General features: G+C 47.1%; 1 protein-coding gene across 1 annotated transcript in view; it reads right to left on the reverse strand.

The window, feature by feature from the left end:
- Positions 1-1,938: 1,938 nt before the first annotated feature.
- The window catches only part of LOC149121360 (leucine-rich repeat-containing protein 37A2-like), a 35,588-nt gene continuing 20,900 nt past the window's right edge, over positions 1,939-16,626 (reverse strand). Inside the window, exons 7-13 of the mRNA XM_089317034.1 lie at positions 10,483-10,601; positions 7,307-9,063; positions 6,898-7,002; positions 3,651-3,700; positions 2,339-2,387; positions 2,122-2,258; positions 1,939-2,032 (exon numbers count right to left, since the gene is read on the reverse strand). Coding sequence (XP_089173160.1) covers positions 1,939-2,032; positions 2,122-2,258; positions 2,339-2,387; positions 3,651-3,700; positions 6,898-7,002; positions 7,307-9,063; positions 10,483-10,601 — 2,311 coding nt within the window. The remainder of the gene's footprint in view (positions 2,033-2,121; positions 2,259-2,338; positions 2,388-3,650; positions 3,701-6,897; positions 7,003-7,306; positions 9,064-10,482; positions 10,602-16,626) is intronic.

Here is a 16,626-nt window from a genome sequence, read left to right on the forward strand (position 1 = left end):
TTTGGCTCATGTGTTAGGGACCCAGGTGCCTTTTATTACTCTGCCTTCCTTGGGGTGTGGCTCTCATCCACATGGAGATTTCATACCCTTCATTTCCTTCCACCCTGCAAGCCCACACAGCTACAGCGTGGTGCAAAACCCTCTTTCCAGCAGTACCCGCCAACACTTAAAGCTTCAGCTTGAAGCCCTGTTTCCGCTTCTGTTCCATCCTCGGTGTCTTCCTCTTCTTGAATGGGGGTGCTGCTCCCTACTGCGTTCTCCAAGACTCTGCAGCTTCCCAATCCCACCAGGATGTCAGGAGCCAGAGCCAGTGGAGCCTGTTGCCCTGGACGTGGGAGGCCCTGGCTTCCAGGATGGGAAGCTGCAAAGCAATGTTAACATTGTGCCTTCCAGACTTTGCCAGACACCAGTCCTCCTCGCCTTGCTCTGTCTTCCCCACCCTCATCTCCCTGCTGACCTCTAGCCTTGAAGTAGCCAGAGGGCCTCTGCTTTCTCCTGGCCTTCCCTATAACACCTCAGGAGTGTAGAGAGCACACAGAGCCTTGTTAAAGTAGATGCCTGTGTCTTGGAGATTGACTCAGGACAGCTGGCATAGGGGAGCCCCCAGGTGGAGGCATACGTCCCTGTGTTGGCAGGGTGGAACACCCTGACTCCATGTGAGCCTTCCAGACCACGCGGATGTGTGTCTTCATCTGGTTGCTTATTTGCATCCTTACATCATCCTTTCTGATCAGTTGGCGAGACTAAGTAACTATTTTTCTGGATTCTAGCAAGTGATTGTGCCCAAAGAGGGATGTCACAGGAATCCGGATTTATAGCTACCCAGTCAGAAGCACAGGTGGCAAACTGGATTTTTGATTGGCACCTGAAGTAAGGTCAGCATGTGGGACTAAGCCCTTAGCTTGTGCGACCTGACACTAGCTGTGTCATAATTGAATTGAATTATAGAATGCCCACTTGGCATTCACAGAGAATTGCAGAACTGCCCATTGGTTTTGGTTTTAAAAAGATTTGTTTATTTACTTTAAAGGCAGAGTTACAGAGAGAGAGAGACAGAGAGAGAGAGAGAGAGAGAGAGAGAGAGAGAGAGAGGTTTCCATCCGCTGGTTCACTTCCCAGTTGGCTGCAATGGCCGGAGCTGAGCCAATCCAAAGTCAGGAGCCAGAAGCTTCCCCTGGGTCCCCCACATGGGAGCAGGGGCCCAAGGACTTTGGCCATCTTCTACTGCTTTCCCAGGCCATAGCAGAGAGCTGGATCAGAAGTGGAGCAGCTGGGACTTGAACCAGCTCCCATATGGGAGGCCGGCACTGCAGGTGCCAGCTTGACCCACTACACCACAGCGCTGGCCTCTGCGCATTGTTATTAGTACCATTTCATCTTATATTTTAGACTCAGGAATACTGGTAGCTTGCTGAAGTGCTTCTCACCCCTAGTGACAAACTTTGGACAGTGACTTGGGAGGTATTATGATCCAAATATTCTGACCACCCCCAAGGCCCTCCGAGACCGACAAGAGGAAGCGGGTCCTCTGTGAGCCGGAGGTCTAGTCCCCCTCTGTTGACTGGTTCTCAGTGATTCAGGGGAGAGAAAGCACCAGAACACCTGGTATTTGATTTAAAAGTCTACGCCTTGAGGATGTGTTTTTGGGTTCTTGGAGACTGACTTAATGGAGGAAGAGAAATGAGAGTTCTTGCTGGTGCTGTGCCCCTGGGGTGGGCTTGAGTCCCTCGGAGGCTTCTAGAAGCAGTCTTGCTTTTCTTGCCTGTGGCCCCTGTTACTGCATATAATAAATATTTGACAACATTTTAATTTCTCACCATCTGGCTAGAATTGCTTACGAATATCACACCCATGAATGTAAGCAAATAAATATTTTATAAGCACCGCTGAGATGCCAATATCAGAAAACAGGACTTGCAGGTGACAGAGGCGGGACGGTCACTCTGTGTTTTCCTCGGGGGCTTCGCTCTCTTCACCTTCTGCCGAGGACTCTGGAGGGGGCGTTTTCTCGGTGGGGGCCTCGCTGAGCTCCCTGTGGGAAGAGAGCAGAGCAAGGTTTCCACTCCTGCCACCCTCCCCGCCTCCCCAAACTCAGTACGGTGAAGTGGCCCTGTCACATACCTTGCGTCCTTGTCGGGAAGCTCTTCCTTTACGGAAGGCTCCTTGTCCGGGGGCAAGTCCTTGGCTTTCTTGCGTGTGCCACCGAAAGGGCTGAGCAGACGCCTCAGCCAGAGTGGCCACCTCAGCCGGAAGAAGCCCTAGGAAAGACAAAAAGACATGTGAATTGAGCATTTTCCCTGCTGTCTCCAGCCACACACTGCAGCCTCCTCCCATTTACCTGAGTCTCATCTTCCGAGCACTTTCTAGGCACTGATTGGTGAAAGCTCCTTGGGGAAAAACACACACAAGGCCATTAGAGACGAGTGCCATTGTTCACTTCTCACAGTGTGCATCTCCGGTCTTCCTGGGATGACACATGCACCTCAGCCATCACTGCAGTGAGTGCTCACTACAAGCCTGGGGTCTCAGACGCAGTACCCAGGGCGCTGGGCTTCCAGGAGCCCTCTGTCCCTACAGACCTGCAGTGTCTCTGGGGAGACTTTTGTCTGTTGTCAGTCCCAGTGCCTTTCTCAGCCAAGTGTGCTTGCGCAGTAGACACACTGCACCACCACACGGGGCAGAAGTATTTTCTCTCTCCAGAGGCATTTGACACCTGCCCCTTTAGGATTTAGCCTCACAAGCATCATTCACTGGGGTGTAGGGAGAAAATGCTTGTGTTTCCATAGCTGCTCTAGTCCCCTATAAATTGAATCCTATGAAGCAATGCCCGAGTCCAATAGCAACGTTACCCAGCTCAAAGATTTTTCTCACTGCAGGGTGTCTGTCACTGATGGAAGATTGAGTAGTGAAACCAGTTTAAAGGACAAAACCAGCGTGGAAATACAAGGTACCCTTTTTGAATATGATTAAAACAGAAAAAGAGTGCATTGTTTCAGCAACTGCTTGTGTCTACAGAGCGTGTGGGTATTGATTTGCAATAGAAATTGTAGCACACAGCCCAAGCTCACTATGACCAAGGGAGAAGTCCCTGGCTGGGGAGGAACCATCCTCTCTGTAATACTCACTGGCAGTGTGACTATGGGACCAGTATTGTCCCTTTCTCCTTGTATGCTTATCATAACAGGGAGAGACAAACGGTCTGAGAAGGTGTGAATAAAAGGCATAGGCAGTGGGGGTCTGGAAACCAGTAAGTTTTCCAGCCACCTCATACGTTTTACTCTCCAGCAGCCTTGAGGGCGACTGTCCCCCTTCCCCCAGTGTCATGTGTCTTTCCATAGCCCTTCTCCGAGCCTCTGGAAAGGCCTCTGAACTGGCCAGATGCCACCAGCAGCAGGAACAGCACAAACAAAGCCCCTCCCTAGCTGCTGTGTCTCGGAAGGACCACTGACAGCACATGTGTCCGTGCTGGTGCCGTCTCCCCAGCCATGGCTGGGGACCAGATTTGCTGGAATCAGGCAAAACACTCAGATGGATAGTCTTCTGCCTCTGGCAATGTCCTCATTCTAAAATGAGCAGGTTTAAATAGATGAGTTCTCAGTACTCCTCTACTTCTAAAATTCTAATGTAACAATTGTCAGACTGATACTTACGTTGAAGATTTTTCTATGTCTTCTCTTCCTCTTCCTCTATGAGAGTAAATCTGTTTTGTAAGGAAAAGCAGTCATTATTCACCATAATGATTCTATCTCCAAATCGTTTACCTTCCCTTTCTTTCTCTAAAAGCCTTGCCTGCCCAATAAGATAGCTTTTTTGAGGACAGGAATTCTGTCTTGTTAATAGTTCTCACTCTTCCACAGTCCTTGGTCTTGAATGCCTCTGGGACTTAATACATTCTATTGACAGCCAGTCATCAATGAGTCCTCTTAAAAGTGGAATGGGAGTGCAGCGTCATGCATTTAATCTATACTAATTTGGGAACATGGAAGTTGTAGTCCTTAAACAAAATTTAAAAAATCTGGAAGAAAAAAAAGTGGAGTAGTAGGAAACACCCTTAACCTGCTGAAAGTATGGACCAGAAACCTAAACAATGGTGTTTTAAAGGCAAGAACAGGAGTAGGATACTTATTAGACTGCTACTAGTCATCATTGTTGAAAAGGCTGAAATTAGTGCAATAAGAAAAATAAATGGGGTATAATTACTGCAAAGGAAGAGACAAAACTGTCATCATTTGCATAGGAGATGGTGGACAACCTAAAAAAAAAAAAGCCCAAGATAATCAGCTGACATTTTGTTGGACGTAACGTGTGGGTCCGGGGAGGTGACTAGGTGCTGAGTCAGGAGAGTAGTACAGTGAATCTCCTGTTTGTTGTGCACCACCAGTGACTAGAGGGAAAATGGAGTACAGAGCCCTTCTTTAATAGCAATAGAAAGGAATAAACTATCTTGGAATAAACTCAATGAAAGTTGTGTAAGATTTATGTGATGAGGATGCTCTTCTGAAGTCCATAAAATGTCATGTTTCTAGGGTATCATAAAGATGTCAGTTCTCAAATTAATCTACAAATTCAAGGCAACTTAACTCAAACCCCAAGAAAACTTTTTACAAAATCTGACCAGCTGCCATCTTTTAGGAAAAAATAGATGAGAAAAACTACTAAATTTATGAAAAAGATTAGAGAGCAGGAGCTTGCCCTACACTGAAACTATGTAGTGTTAGGGTGGGCACTACCCATGCTGGTCTCTTTCTCATCTCTATGCTGTGATCACTTACTTCTTGTGGCTAGACATGTCTTTTAAAAAACTTTCATTACCTCCACTTTGACTATGACCTTGTCTAAACAAGATAAGAATCGGAGAACTCAGAGGGCTTCCATAGCCTTGGAAACTCATGACTGGAGCATAGGGAGATTACTGATGCCATAGACAGGAGTGTCAATTGGTAAAGTCAACAACAGGAGTCACTGTGCACTTACTCCTCATGTAGGATCTCTGTCCTTAATGTGCTGTGCATTGAGATTTAATGCTATAACGAGTACTCAAACAATATATTTCACTTTGTGTTTCTATGGGGGTGCAAACTGTTGAAATTTTTACTTAATGCATACTAAACTGATCCTCTGTAAAAAAACAAAAAAAAAGAAATTATCAACTCCCAACTTGACTCTCACTGGGATTAAACATGACAATAGGTCTGATCTGATTTCATCATCATTTAAAAAAATCATCTATTATTTTTCACTTTATGTTTCTGTGTGGGAGCAAACTGTTGAAATCCTTACTTAATGTATACTAAGCTGATCTTCTGTATATTAAGATAATCAAAAATGAATCTTGATGTGAATGGAAGGGGAGAGGGAGTGTGAGATGGGAGGGTGCAGGTGGGAGGGACGGTATGGGGGGGAAACAATTGTAATCCATAAATCGTACTTTGGAAATTTATATTCATTAAATAAAAGTTAAAAAAAAACTTTCATTGAAGATAGACAGATTTCATGTATACAGATTCAGGAACATAGTGATACTTTCCACCTTACCCTCCCTCCTGCCCACACTCCCATCCCTTATTCTTCCCCCCTCTCCTATTTCCATTCTTATTTTATGAAGATCTATTTTCAGTTAACATTATACTCATAAGATTAACCCTATACTAAGTAAAATGTTCGACAACTAGTATGAAGAAAAAAATTCACTGTTCTTCAACAGTTCACACAAAGGCTATTTAAAATCGTCACATCTCAGGGATTTTTCAAGATGGTGGCATAGGGAGGCAGCTTGCTGCTCTAGTCTAGGGGTGGATAGTTAAAAAAAGTGGAAGGAGTGCAATCTCAGGGAAGGTTTAGGGAGAAAATGGTAGAGGAAACTCCATGCAAATTGGATGGATGCTGCGGACCTATGTGGAGGGTGTGGACTTGCACAGTTTGAGACCCCAGCAGCTGAGAGCCTCAGCACCAGCTTTGGAATGAGGCAAGACCATACTTCAGCAGCTCAAGCCACTGGCAATAAAGCTGTGGGAAAAGCCTGGCATGGGTCTGGCTTGGAGCTCTGTGGGGGATGATGTACCTGCCAACCTAGAGCAAAAAAAAGTGGGGGAGTTCACGTTTCTCTCTCCCGACCTCAGGCACTGGAATGCTGTAACTAGCCAAGAGAGGGCAGGCACCATTTTGGAGATACGTAACAGCTGCTCCAGCTAGTCACCGTGAACCCAGCAACCAACCTAGAGGAGATGCCGGACTCTGGGAGAATTGACAGGGGGCTGGGTGCTTGTGACTGTGGGAGCCTTGTGTGGTGGGACTGTGAAAACACTGGGCTGTGTGGGAGGGTGCAGGCAAGCTCCAGGGAGGGAACACATCTTAGAGCAGCTTGATGCAGGAGTCAGCTGCAATGCATCAGCTGAACTCATTTAGACAAAGTCTTAGACATTGGAGCAGTAGGATGCTACGTAGATCTAATGACTCTGTAAGATAATACTTTTGTCTTTCGGCTGTGTACTTTCTCCCAAGGGCAGAGACAGTTCCTTGAGGGTGGAGAGTATATAATCTCATCATTTCAGCAATGAGGAAAGAAATCAGTGGTAGAAGAGAGTACATCAAATCCCTGACACAATTTTGGAGAACTTCTGCCACTTTACTCTGGCCTTCTTACACTTAACCTCTCCAAATGTCCAGTCCCTTGTTATCTCGGTTCCAGTTGCACAGATTTCCCACGAGTGGGGTTCCTTTAAAAAATCTGTGGAATGTGCTTTTCAAGGGAAAGAGTAAAGCGCATCTCAGTCTTGGTGACTAAAGAGGAAGGTCAGCTCATGGTACGTGGAAAGTGGCTTTGATGTACAGTCTGTGGATTCCGAGTCTATTACAAAGGAAGGATGCACTCTGGCAACCTGAACGAGTCGTCCTTACCTCAATGAGACAGAAGATGATAACCAGCATCGTGACCACTGCCGTCACAGATATTGCCACGATGAGCTTGTTGTGATAGCCGTGTTCTTGAGCTCCTTTTGCGAGCTAAGAAAGAGCACAGTTTAAAAAGACAGAATAAAGAGCTGGAAAATATGGATGCTAAATATTCAGAACCCCGTTCTTCAGGTGAGTGGTGTAAAAGATCTTAAAAGACCATACAAAATCTGCTGTATTATATATAATGTTGGTATTACTCATTTTCTCTACAGTGTGTTAGGTCTGCCTCCTAACAAAGTGTCACCGTCTTGGCAAAAGTTACATTACCGAGACAAGATCTGGACTGGGAGCCCCTGGTCTTCCCGCTTGGGGTCTCCTAAGGGATGGGAAAGTGCAGATCTCCTGTCCTCACCTTACTCGACACCTGCTCTTTCTGTCCACTCGGGGCTTCTGTACTCTCATTGATATAGGTCTCGGTCCTCCACTGCTCTGCGTCCCATTCTTCCTTGGCTATCTTTTCTTCCTGCCGCTCACTGAGGAGCTTCATCAGGATGCCTGTTTTGGAGATGAGCTTGGCACAGGGCAGTTGCACCTGGGCCTCAGAGCAGTCCATTTTCAGAGTGCGGATGACGTGAGAAATGAGCCTTCTCACGTCAGTGTTGGGGATGAGGGACTGTAGCTGCTGATTCAGCTGAATTTCAAACTGTTCTCCCTGGGACAGCATCACGGGGTAGGTGAAGCCTACGGGCATGGTGGGGGCTTCAGTGCCCTCGCTGGGGTATTCCCACTGTGTTTCCTTGGTTTGGTCCACAGTCGGCATTAGGTCGAACTCGGTCCCAGCAGAATCTGTAGCTGAAGGATCTGTGTGCATTTTGTCGCCAGGGAGCGTTTCTTCATGTGCAGTGGTGTTTTCTGGCAAAATGTTTTCTTCAAAAACACGCCCTCCGGAATGGTTTTCCTCCCTAGTGTCTTCTATAGAAGGTTCTCTCAGAGGAGGACTCCCCTGAGAATGCAGGCCTCCAGGGGATGAGAAAGCCTCTCCGGAGGGGGAGTTTATGAGACTCCGCAGTGCAGGGAACGGAGGCCTCTTCCCAGCCATCTGCCTGTTGAGGGAATTTTTCCTTCTGAACTTCTGACTCAGTTTGGCCTTGGGGGTTCGGAGGACCAGGTGAGAGCGAGTTTTGTGAAAGCGGTAATTTTGTCTGGAATGCGAGATTGGTTTCCCTGCCGCCTTATTTTTGGCTCTAGCATTGGCATCTTCTAAGACAAAAATGGTGTAGGTTAAGTCTTTTCCTTTGTTGTTGATCTCAGAGAGAGATTTTGCAGGGGAGGTAGAAGGCCTGCCCAGGATGTGTTTCTTCAGGAAAGAGGGGGCTGCAGCCTCACGTTCCTTTGTGAGCAAGGGCTCCGTGTGCAAGGAGTTTCCGGCCACCTGCCTGGGCCTCTGAGCCACTTGAAGCTCCTTCAGCTCCCTGGAGCCTGCTCTCCCAAGCCTTCTTCCCCCAATGCTCTCCGCAAAGGGCCAGGTGCCCCGTCTCCTCCCGAGGCTCTTCCTCATCTCCTGGAGGTGCCTTTTCCGTAAGCCCTTTGGCCCCTTGATGACTTTTTTCACTCTCTGCAGCCTGTACCCCACACTTGGCATGGTTGCCAGGCTGTTCTCCTGTGACGGGGCAGTTTCTGATTTCTTTTGGAGGATTTGAGGGTTAAATTGATGACCTAACAGGATAGGCTGCATAAGCATGGCCTTTTCTTCCTTCTTAACCTCATCGATTTTTTCTTGAATTTCTTCATCTAACAAATTCTGTAGAAAATAGAGCTTTCTCAACTTATTTCTGTAAGGATGAGAGGGCCTTCTTATGTGGGTTTTCACGTAGCTCAGGGACTTATCTCTATCTTGCACATTTGAAAAAAGTAGTGTAATGAATGGTAATAATGTTGATTCTACATTTCGTAGATTTTCCTCTGAGAAATAAGGCAATATGTAATTCAGTGCACTAATAACGTCACTTTCATCGTTGAAGTCCCGCTGTTCACTCATGTGGCTTGGGAAGTCCACGCTGTTTCTCTCTGATACTGGGTTCTCTGGCTCAATAGTCAGCTGCTTGCTGGTGTTGTTCTTCCGGGCTTGCAGTATCTTCATGAATGTCCCCTTTGGGTTCCCTATAGATGCTTCTTCAACTGTCAAAAAAAGAAGAGACTGCTTTTTGGTACGGAAGACTGATGGGACAGCTTTATGTCAGTCCACAGCCCTACACTCTGATCAATTAAATTAGGAGTCAAATCCAATATTTGGGGTACCATTGAGACTTTAGAGAGAAAAGTAAAACCAAACTCAAACCTATGAAATGGCAACAAAAAAGGAGAAAAAGATATTTTTGAGAGTGGCATTCAGAAGAGTTCGCAGTGTTAAAAAGCAGTAACTATGATCAGTATTATTTCATTGGTTTCCAATGACCAACCACTCCAGGCTTAGAATAAGGCTGGAAGACAAATGGCCCCACCCAGCTGCCCCTTCTGTGGCTCTGCCCCTGCTTCTCAGCCACATCATTCCACAGTCCTGCCTCATGCTGAGGGAGCACAAGGCTTCCTCCCTCCCTCCCTCCCTCCCTGTGGCCCTGTGTTCTTGCTGCCATCACAGGTGTCCATGGCAAGAGATAGGCATGTAAGGGGAGTGAGGGCAGAGGTGGTCAAGCCAAGGGGCCTTGCTCCTCACCTCAGTGTGTTCTTTCCCACCCTTGTAAAGGGAGATTAACAATGCTTGTCCTTCTCACCTCTTGAGATGAAGGGAATAATATAATTGGTAGGAAACTGCTCTGAAAGGTGAGCAACACTGTGTAGATGGGTATACAGTTATCACTGTGCTAATGCCTCAGATCCCTGACTGAGATCCGAATTCAAGCTGTCTAAGGAAGAAAGCGGTCACATTTTGAAAGTCATGACGTCAGTGGTAATAACCCTCATCTACAGAAAGATACTTAAAAGTACCCAAGTGTTCTGTGGATAGAAAAGTGTGAGACTCAGAGCAGGTTCAGAATTGGACAGTCTACAGGAATGGAGGAGCCTTCCGACTGCATCAGAGGAGCCAGGCAGCCATTTCTGGTTATGGGACCAGAAACTCCCAGGCTCCCAATAAAACAGCATCACTTGTACTCTTTTCTACAAGTGCAAAAACAAACAACCGCAGTGAGCAGTGTAGACCTGTTCTATAAGACAGAGGGCCCTTGAGGCCCAACACATAGAAAACCAGTTTATAGACTGTGTGCAAATGAGTTATCATTGAAAAGCAAAGCACCCAAGAGCACAGAACACCACGTGTGTGGTTCCCAACATTACTTCCTTCCCCTTCCATCTCTTTTTCATGATCCTTAGTGCATTTGTAAGTTACATTATTAAATTACATAGTGGTGATTGGGAACCTGACTTTCAGCAAGGGAGCAGTGTAGCAATTTAGGGAGTTTAAATCTGAATGAATGAATAAAAATTCAGCAATTAATTACATTGTTACTTTAAACTTGACCCTAAAATTTTAAAATAAGAAATTTAAAACAAATAAAAATTAAAAAAGATCCTCAGGAAGTTCCGACTCACGGCAATGTGTCGTATTTGGCAGGCATTCATTGTCACAGTGAAGCTTGACGGTGTTGCAGACAACCTCGATAGTATGTTTAAATTGGCAGAGGCAGCAGGCCATATGGCTAGGTAAGATCCTATGAATAGAGACAGAGAATTAAGTTACCTGTAAAGGGGTTCCTTGGGTGGGTCAAACAGGTGAGCCAAGGTGCCAGCAAAGGAGTTCTTGAGGTATGTGGCCAGGACATTTGGGTAGGAGCCTGGTGGCCAATTGTTGGTCTTGAATATGAGAATAAAGGAAGGAGGGAGAGGTGGCCCAAGGAGGCATAGGCATGGAAGTGGGTGTGGTGTATCCAAAATAAAGTCAACAGGGTGAGCATTGGGCACCATGGATCTGTCATTTGACTCAGGGGTGTCTCCTTCCAGTTCACAAGTCTCACTGTGGGTTGGGAGTGCACAGGAGGACTTCCCCCAACCTCTGGAGTCCCCTTCTCCATCCCTGTTGGAAGTGTTCACTATTAGAAACTACTCTGGTCCCAGAAAAACGACTGACTGCAGTAATTGTTGGAAAAGATGTGGAGAAAAAGGAACACTTGCTCACTGATGGGTGAGTGAAAGTAATTTGAGCAGGCAGGTGTTTAGCCCAGCCATGAAGATGCTGCTTGGGACAAGCACATCCCCTTCTGGAGTGCCTGGCTCCATTTCTGATCCCTGTTTCCTGCCAGGGAGTGCCCTGGGATGTGTCAGGTGGTGCTTCCCTAAATACCCAGAAATGGAAAGACTGCAACTTATGGTAGGTGTGTGTTTTTAAGAAACTGTCAGTCTATTTTTATTATATATATTTTTAATTTATCATTTCAAAAGTTTCTGTGGAAGGAAGAGAGAGAAACACACACAAACACACACATCTTTTCTTTTTTTTTTCTTTTTGACAGGCAGAGTGGACAGTGAGAGACAGAGACAGAGACAGAGAGAAAGGTCTTCCTTTTGCCATTGGTTCACCCTCCAATGGCCGCTGCAGCCGGCGCGCTGTGGCCGGCGCATCGTGCTCATCCAAAGCCAGAAGCCAGGTGCTTTTCCTGGTCTCCCATGCAGGTGCAGGGCCCAAGGACTTGGGCCATCCTCCACTGCACTCCCAGGCCATAGCAGAGAGCTGGCCTGGAAGAGGGGCAACCGGACAGAATCTGGTGTCCCGACTGGGACTAGAATCCAGTGTGCTGGCACAGCAAGTCGGAGGATTAGCCTATTGAGCCACGGTGCTGGCCACATCTTTTCATTAGGTAGTTTACTCCCCAAATATCTGCGACATGCAGGGCTGCGCCAGTCCAAAGCCAGGAGCTCAGAAACTAGTTTGGTTTTCCATGTGAGGAGCAAGAACTCAAGTCCTTGGGGCATCACCCACTGCCTTCCAGGGTGCACGTTAGCAGGAAGCTGGGGTGGAGCAGAGCCGGGACTTGGATCCAGTCATTCTGATGTGGGATTGGAGTATCCCAGGTAGTGGCTTAACGGCTGCACCAAACGCCTGCCTCATAAACAGTTTAATTTTTATTTGTTTTATTTTTTAAAGCTTTTATGTAATGAATGCCAATTTCATAGGTACAACTTTAGGAATATAGTGTTTTTTCCCCCATACCTGCCCTCCCACCCCCACTCCCATCCTACCTCCTACTCCCTCTCCCATCCCATTCTTCATTAAGATTCACTTTTGATTGACTTTATATACAAAAGAGCAACTCTATACTAAGTAAAGATTTCAACACTTTGCACCAACCCCCCACCCCACAACATAAAAAGTACTGTTTGAGAACAAGTTTTGCAGTTAATTCTCATAGTACAACTCATTAAGGACAGAGTTCCTACATGGGGCGTAAGTGCAAACAGCTTCATTTCTAATACCCCCAAACTGGAACAACCTAAGTGTTCACAAATAGGTGAATAGATAAACTATGGTAGGTTCATATAATGAAATGCTATTCAGCAATAAAAGGAAATTAACTCTTGGTACACACAACAACAAGAGTGTCTTAGTCATGTTGAATCATGTTGAGTGACAAAAACTGGTTAGAAAACAGTGCATACTGTTTGTGGTTCCATTTCTATAAACGTGTAGAACATGCATAATAGCCCATAGTAACAGTAAGAAGGTCAAGGTTACATGGAAATTGGATTGGGGAGCGCAAGGAGGGATGGAAGGGAAGAATGATAAAAAGATAAAAGCACAAGTTGAGGTGGCGGGTATTTTGCTGTGGTCATGGCCTATGGTATATACATCTATCCACATAGGTGGTCCACTGTGGGGAGCAAACCGGACTAGACTGTTACTGGAATTAAGACTTATTCTATGCATCTGCTCTCCCACAATATGGCGCTGGGAGAGAAGTAAACAGCTTCCGCACAGCTGCCTCCAGTTCAACCAATTAACTGTAGGATTTGCTCCTGATTGGAGAGCAGCGTACTCGGCGTGTGGGCAGCCGAGTTGGGATTGGCGGAGGAGGACTATAAAGGAGGAGAGAGACGGCATGTACGGGGAACATCTATGGGGAACATCTAAGGGAACCCGTGCAGCCCCCGAGAGAACCGGCTGGCGGTGTGCCGCTCCCCTGCGGAAGTGGGGAATGCGGCCAGGGGGAACTGCCCTTCCACGGAGGTGGAAGGGATAGTAGCCAACCCGGGAAGAACCAGCAGCAAACCCGGGGAGGGCCGAGCAGACGAAAAGAACAGCGCAGGGTCCTGTGTTGCTCCTCCACGAAGAGGGGGAGCGACATAATGGTGCCGTGACTCGGATAGGAAACCTAGGACGGATAGGAAACTTAAGAGGGAAGAAACGGGAAGAACTGGGAAATTACCGGAGAGAGAGACTAGCAAACAGCCTAGGGAAAAGCCGGACGAAAAGGGTGCCGGAAGAAGCTATTGAAAGCCTAGGCATAGACTCGGATACGGACTACGGGGGGAAGCTGGGAGAAATCTCTAAGGTCGAAAGCGAAAGTGAAAGCTAGAACAAACAGACTCGGATGCGGACTGTGGGGAGAAGCCAGGAGAAATGAGGGAGGAATATTGTTGGAAGAAAGTTTGGGGAAACATACCGGGTAGAGAAAAATGTTAGGGAAATTGAAGCCGCGGGGGGCAGGCCGAGGCGGAAACGGAAGCCACTTTGGGGTTCTCAAGTTAGCCCGGGAATAGGGGGCGAAAAGTTGAAACCAGAAGCTGAAACGTGAGCCAGGTTGGGATCCGTCTGATTAGCCCGGGGAGCAAAGGACGGGAAGCCAAACCGTGGGGCGGAGACGTACGCTGGGTTGAATTCGCCAGGCTAGCCCGGGGAACTTGGATTGAATGCTAGTGGTGGAGACGCAAGCTACGCTGTGTTACTCGCGGAAGCCGCCGCGTGCAGAGAGAGCACGGGGCGTGAATAGATAGGGAACGGGGCTGGCGTAGGCCGTGGTTCAGACGCGAAAGGGTTAAGCGTGGAGACCGCGGAGCGCGCGAAGCCGAGCCGCACAAAGCCGGGAAGCTGCGCAGATGAGAGAGGCGCGCGGGCTGAAGCGGCGCAGAGCTGGGAACCCGCCGGCGGGGCGAGGTGCCGGAAAGCTGCGGGGATAAGAGAAACAGAAGTTTGGAAGTGAAGTAAGAGAGAAGTGGGAATGCTGGAAGATAGAAGTGAAATGGGAGAGGTAGGAATGCCCGGAGATAGAGAAATAGAGAAAAATAAGGCCTCCCCTCAACATGCCAATTAGAAGGCTTGGATTCGGTCTGCCCGATTAGTGAGGCGATGAGCACCTGGGCGGCTAGCAGCTTATGCGCCGCAGGTCACCGAAGACAGGCACGAATTAACATCAGTAAGGCTTCCCCACAATACAACAATATTAAGCTTGGATTCGGTCTGCCTGATTTAAGGCGGTAAGCGCCAGCAAAGCTCGACCAGAGTATGAGCTGCAGGTCACCGAAGATAGGCACAAACCAACACTAATAAGTCTCCCCCACAATACGGCAATGAGAAGGCTTGGATTCGGTTTGCCTGATAGGTTTTGTAAGCCCCTGCAGGCTCGACCAGAGCATGCGCTGCAGGGCACCGAACACAGGCACATATCAGCGCCTAAAAACCTCCTCACAACATGGCGAAGAGAGGACCCGGATTCGGTTTTGCCTGATGGATAGGACTTGTAAGAGCCTGTGGCAACTCTAGCAAGTAGAGCAGAGTGTGTACCGCGGGACACCGAAGACAGGCGTGTATCAACGCTAAAAAATAAAAAGAAAGGGGGATCTGTGGGGAGCAAACCGGACTAGACTGTTACTGGAATTAAGACTTATTCTATGCATCTGCTCTCCCACAATATGGCGCTGGGAGAGAAGTAAACAGCTTCCGCACAGCTGCCTCCAGTTCAACCAATTAACTGTAGGATTTGCTCCTGATTGGAGAGCAGCGTACTCGGCGTGTGGGCAGCCGAGTTGGGATTGGCGGAGGAGGACTATAAAGGAGGAGAGAGACGGCATGTACGGGGAACATCTATGGGGAACATCTAAGGGAACCCGTGCAGCCCCCGAGAGAACCGGCTGGCGGTGTGCCGCTCCCCTGCGGAAGTGGGGAATGCGGCCAGGGGGAACTGCCCTTCCACGGAGGTGGAAGGGATAGTAGCCAACCCGGGAAGAACCAGCAGCAAACCCGGGGAGGGCCGAGCAGACGAAAAGAACAGCGCAGGGTCCTGTGTTGCTCCTCCACGAAGAGGGGGAGCGACAGTCCACTGTGTCTATTATTTCTTCATCTCTGGAACTACTATGAAACTGCTCAGAGGAAAGAAGGAAGGGAGGAAGCAAGAGAGAGGAGGAGGAAGGGGGAGGGGTGGGAGTGAGGGAGCAGAGGAGGGAAGGAAGGCTAATAATTGAGTCCACATGAGAAGTATGCTGCTTGTGATACCCACATCCTGTATGGCAGTGCCTGGGTTCTCGGTGTACTTTTTGTACTATTCTTTACTTTTCTTGGGGGATTGAATTATTTTTAAAAAGATTTATTTATTTATGTTATTATTTATTATTATTTTTCACTCTCCAAATGGCCACAAAAGCCGAGTGGAGTAGCTGGGATTCAAACTGACATTCCAATATGGAGTGCTGGCATCACAAGTGGTGACTTACCTTGCTGTGCCACAAAGCCTGTCCCTAGTAGGTTTGAGTATTTTTAAAATAAAATTGGCAAAAATGCTAACAAAGCTAGTTGGTTATCTTATTAAGAATTATTGGAGGCTGTTCAGGGAGATAAAAACAGCCTGTTTAATAGGAGTGAGTCCTCAAGATTATACTTAAGCAGTATAATTTAGTGATTAGGAATACAGATTCCATCACCAGATTAGGTGCACATCTTAGCTCTGCTAATAATATGATCTTGGGCAAATGGCTTAGACTCTGTTTCTCAACCACCTCATTCTGATAGCACCTACCTCTAATGAGATGTGAGGACCAAATGAATCAGCACTTGAGGTGTGCCTGACACATGTGAGTGTGCAACACAGTTAGACACTGTAGTTATTCACTTGAAAACCACTACCTGCACAGTACTGATGCTCTCCCACCTTGGGTTGTTTGGGGGCCTTCTCTGAGGCAAAAGGATGACTTTATTAGGAAAACAGAACCTGTGTTTCATGGAAACACGAAGGCTGTGGGTTGGGGGCACAATGTATAGAGTTTAGATTAACACTGGATACACTTAGTGGGCCAGGCTCTTTCTAACCAATAGAATAACCAATGGTTGAGTTGTTACAGATGACTAATGTTACTTCTTTGGGTCCAGGGAAAGCTTCATATAGAAAGAATGCACTCAGAACGCTAAGCTAGTGTTTTACTAGACTTCAATTCTAACAGGAAATTTTTGTTGAGTCCTTTCTACCCCTAACTTTGTATTTTGAAAATTTTCAAGACTACAAAAATATCCAAAAGATTGGTGTCATGAATTTACATATTCTTTCACTTAGATTCAACTGTTGCTAACATTTTGCCACATTCACTTTCCACGTGTGTGTCTCTATGCACTTCTTGGACAAACCATTTGAGAATGAGCTGTAGATATGATGACCTTTTCTTGCTAAACCTGAAGTCTGCATCTCCTAAGAACAAAGGCATTCTCCTGCATATCCACAACACTGTTATCACCCAGTCAGCTTTAATATTAACATC

Source organism: Oryctolagus cuniculus, chromosome 17 (assembly GCF_051225735.1).
Source record: "Oryctolagus cuniculus isolate XC-2025 breed Fujian yellow rabbit chromosome 17, ASM5122573v1, whole genome shotgun sequence".
In the NCBI taxonomy this organism is placed as follows: domain Eukaryota; kingdom Metazoa; phylum Chordata; class Mammalia; order Lagomorpha; family Leporidae; genus Oryctolagus; species Oryctolagus cuniculus.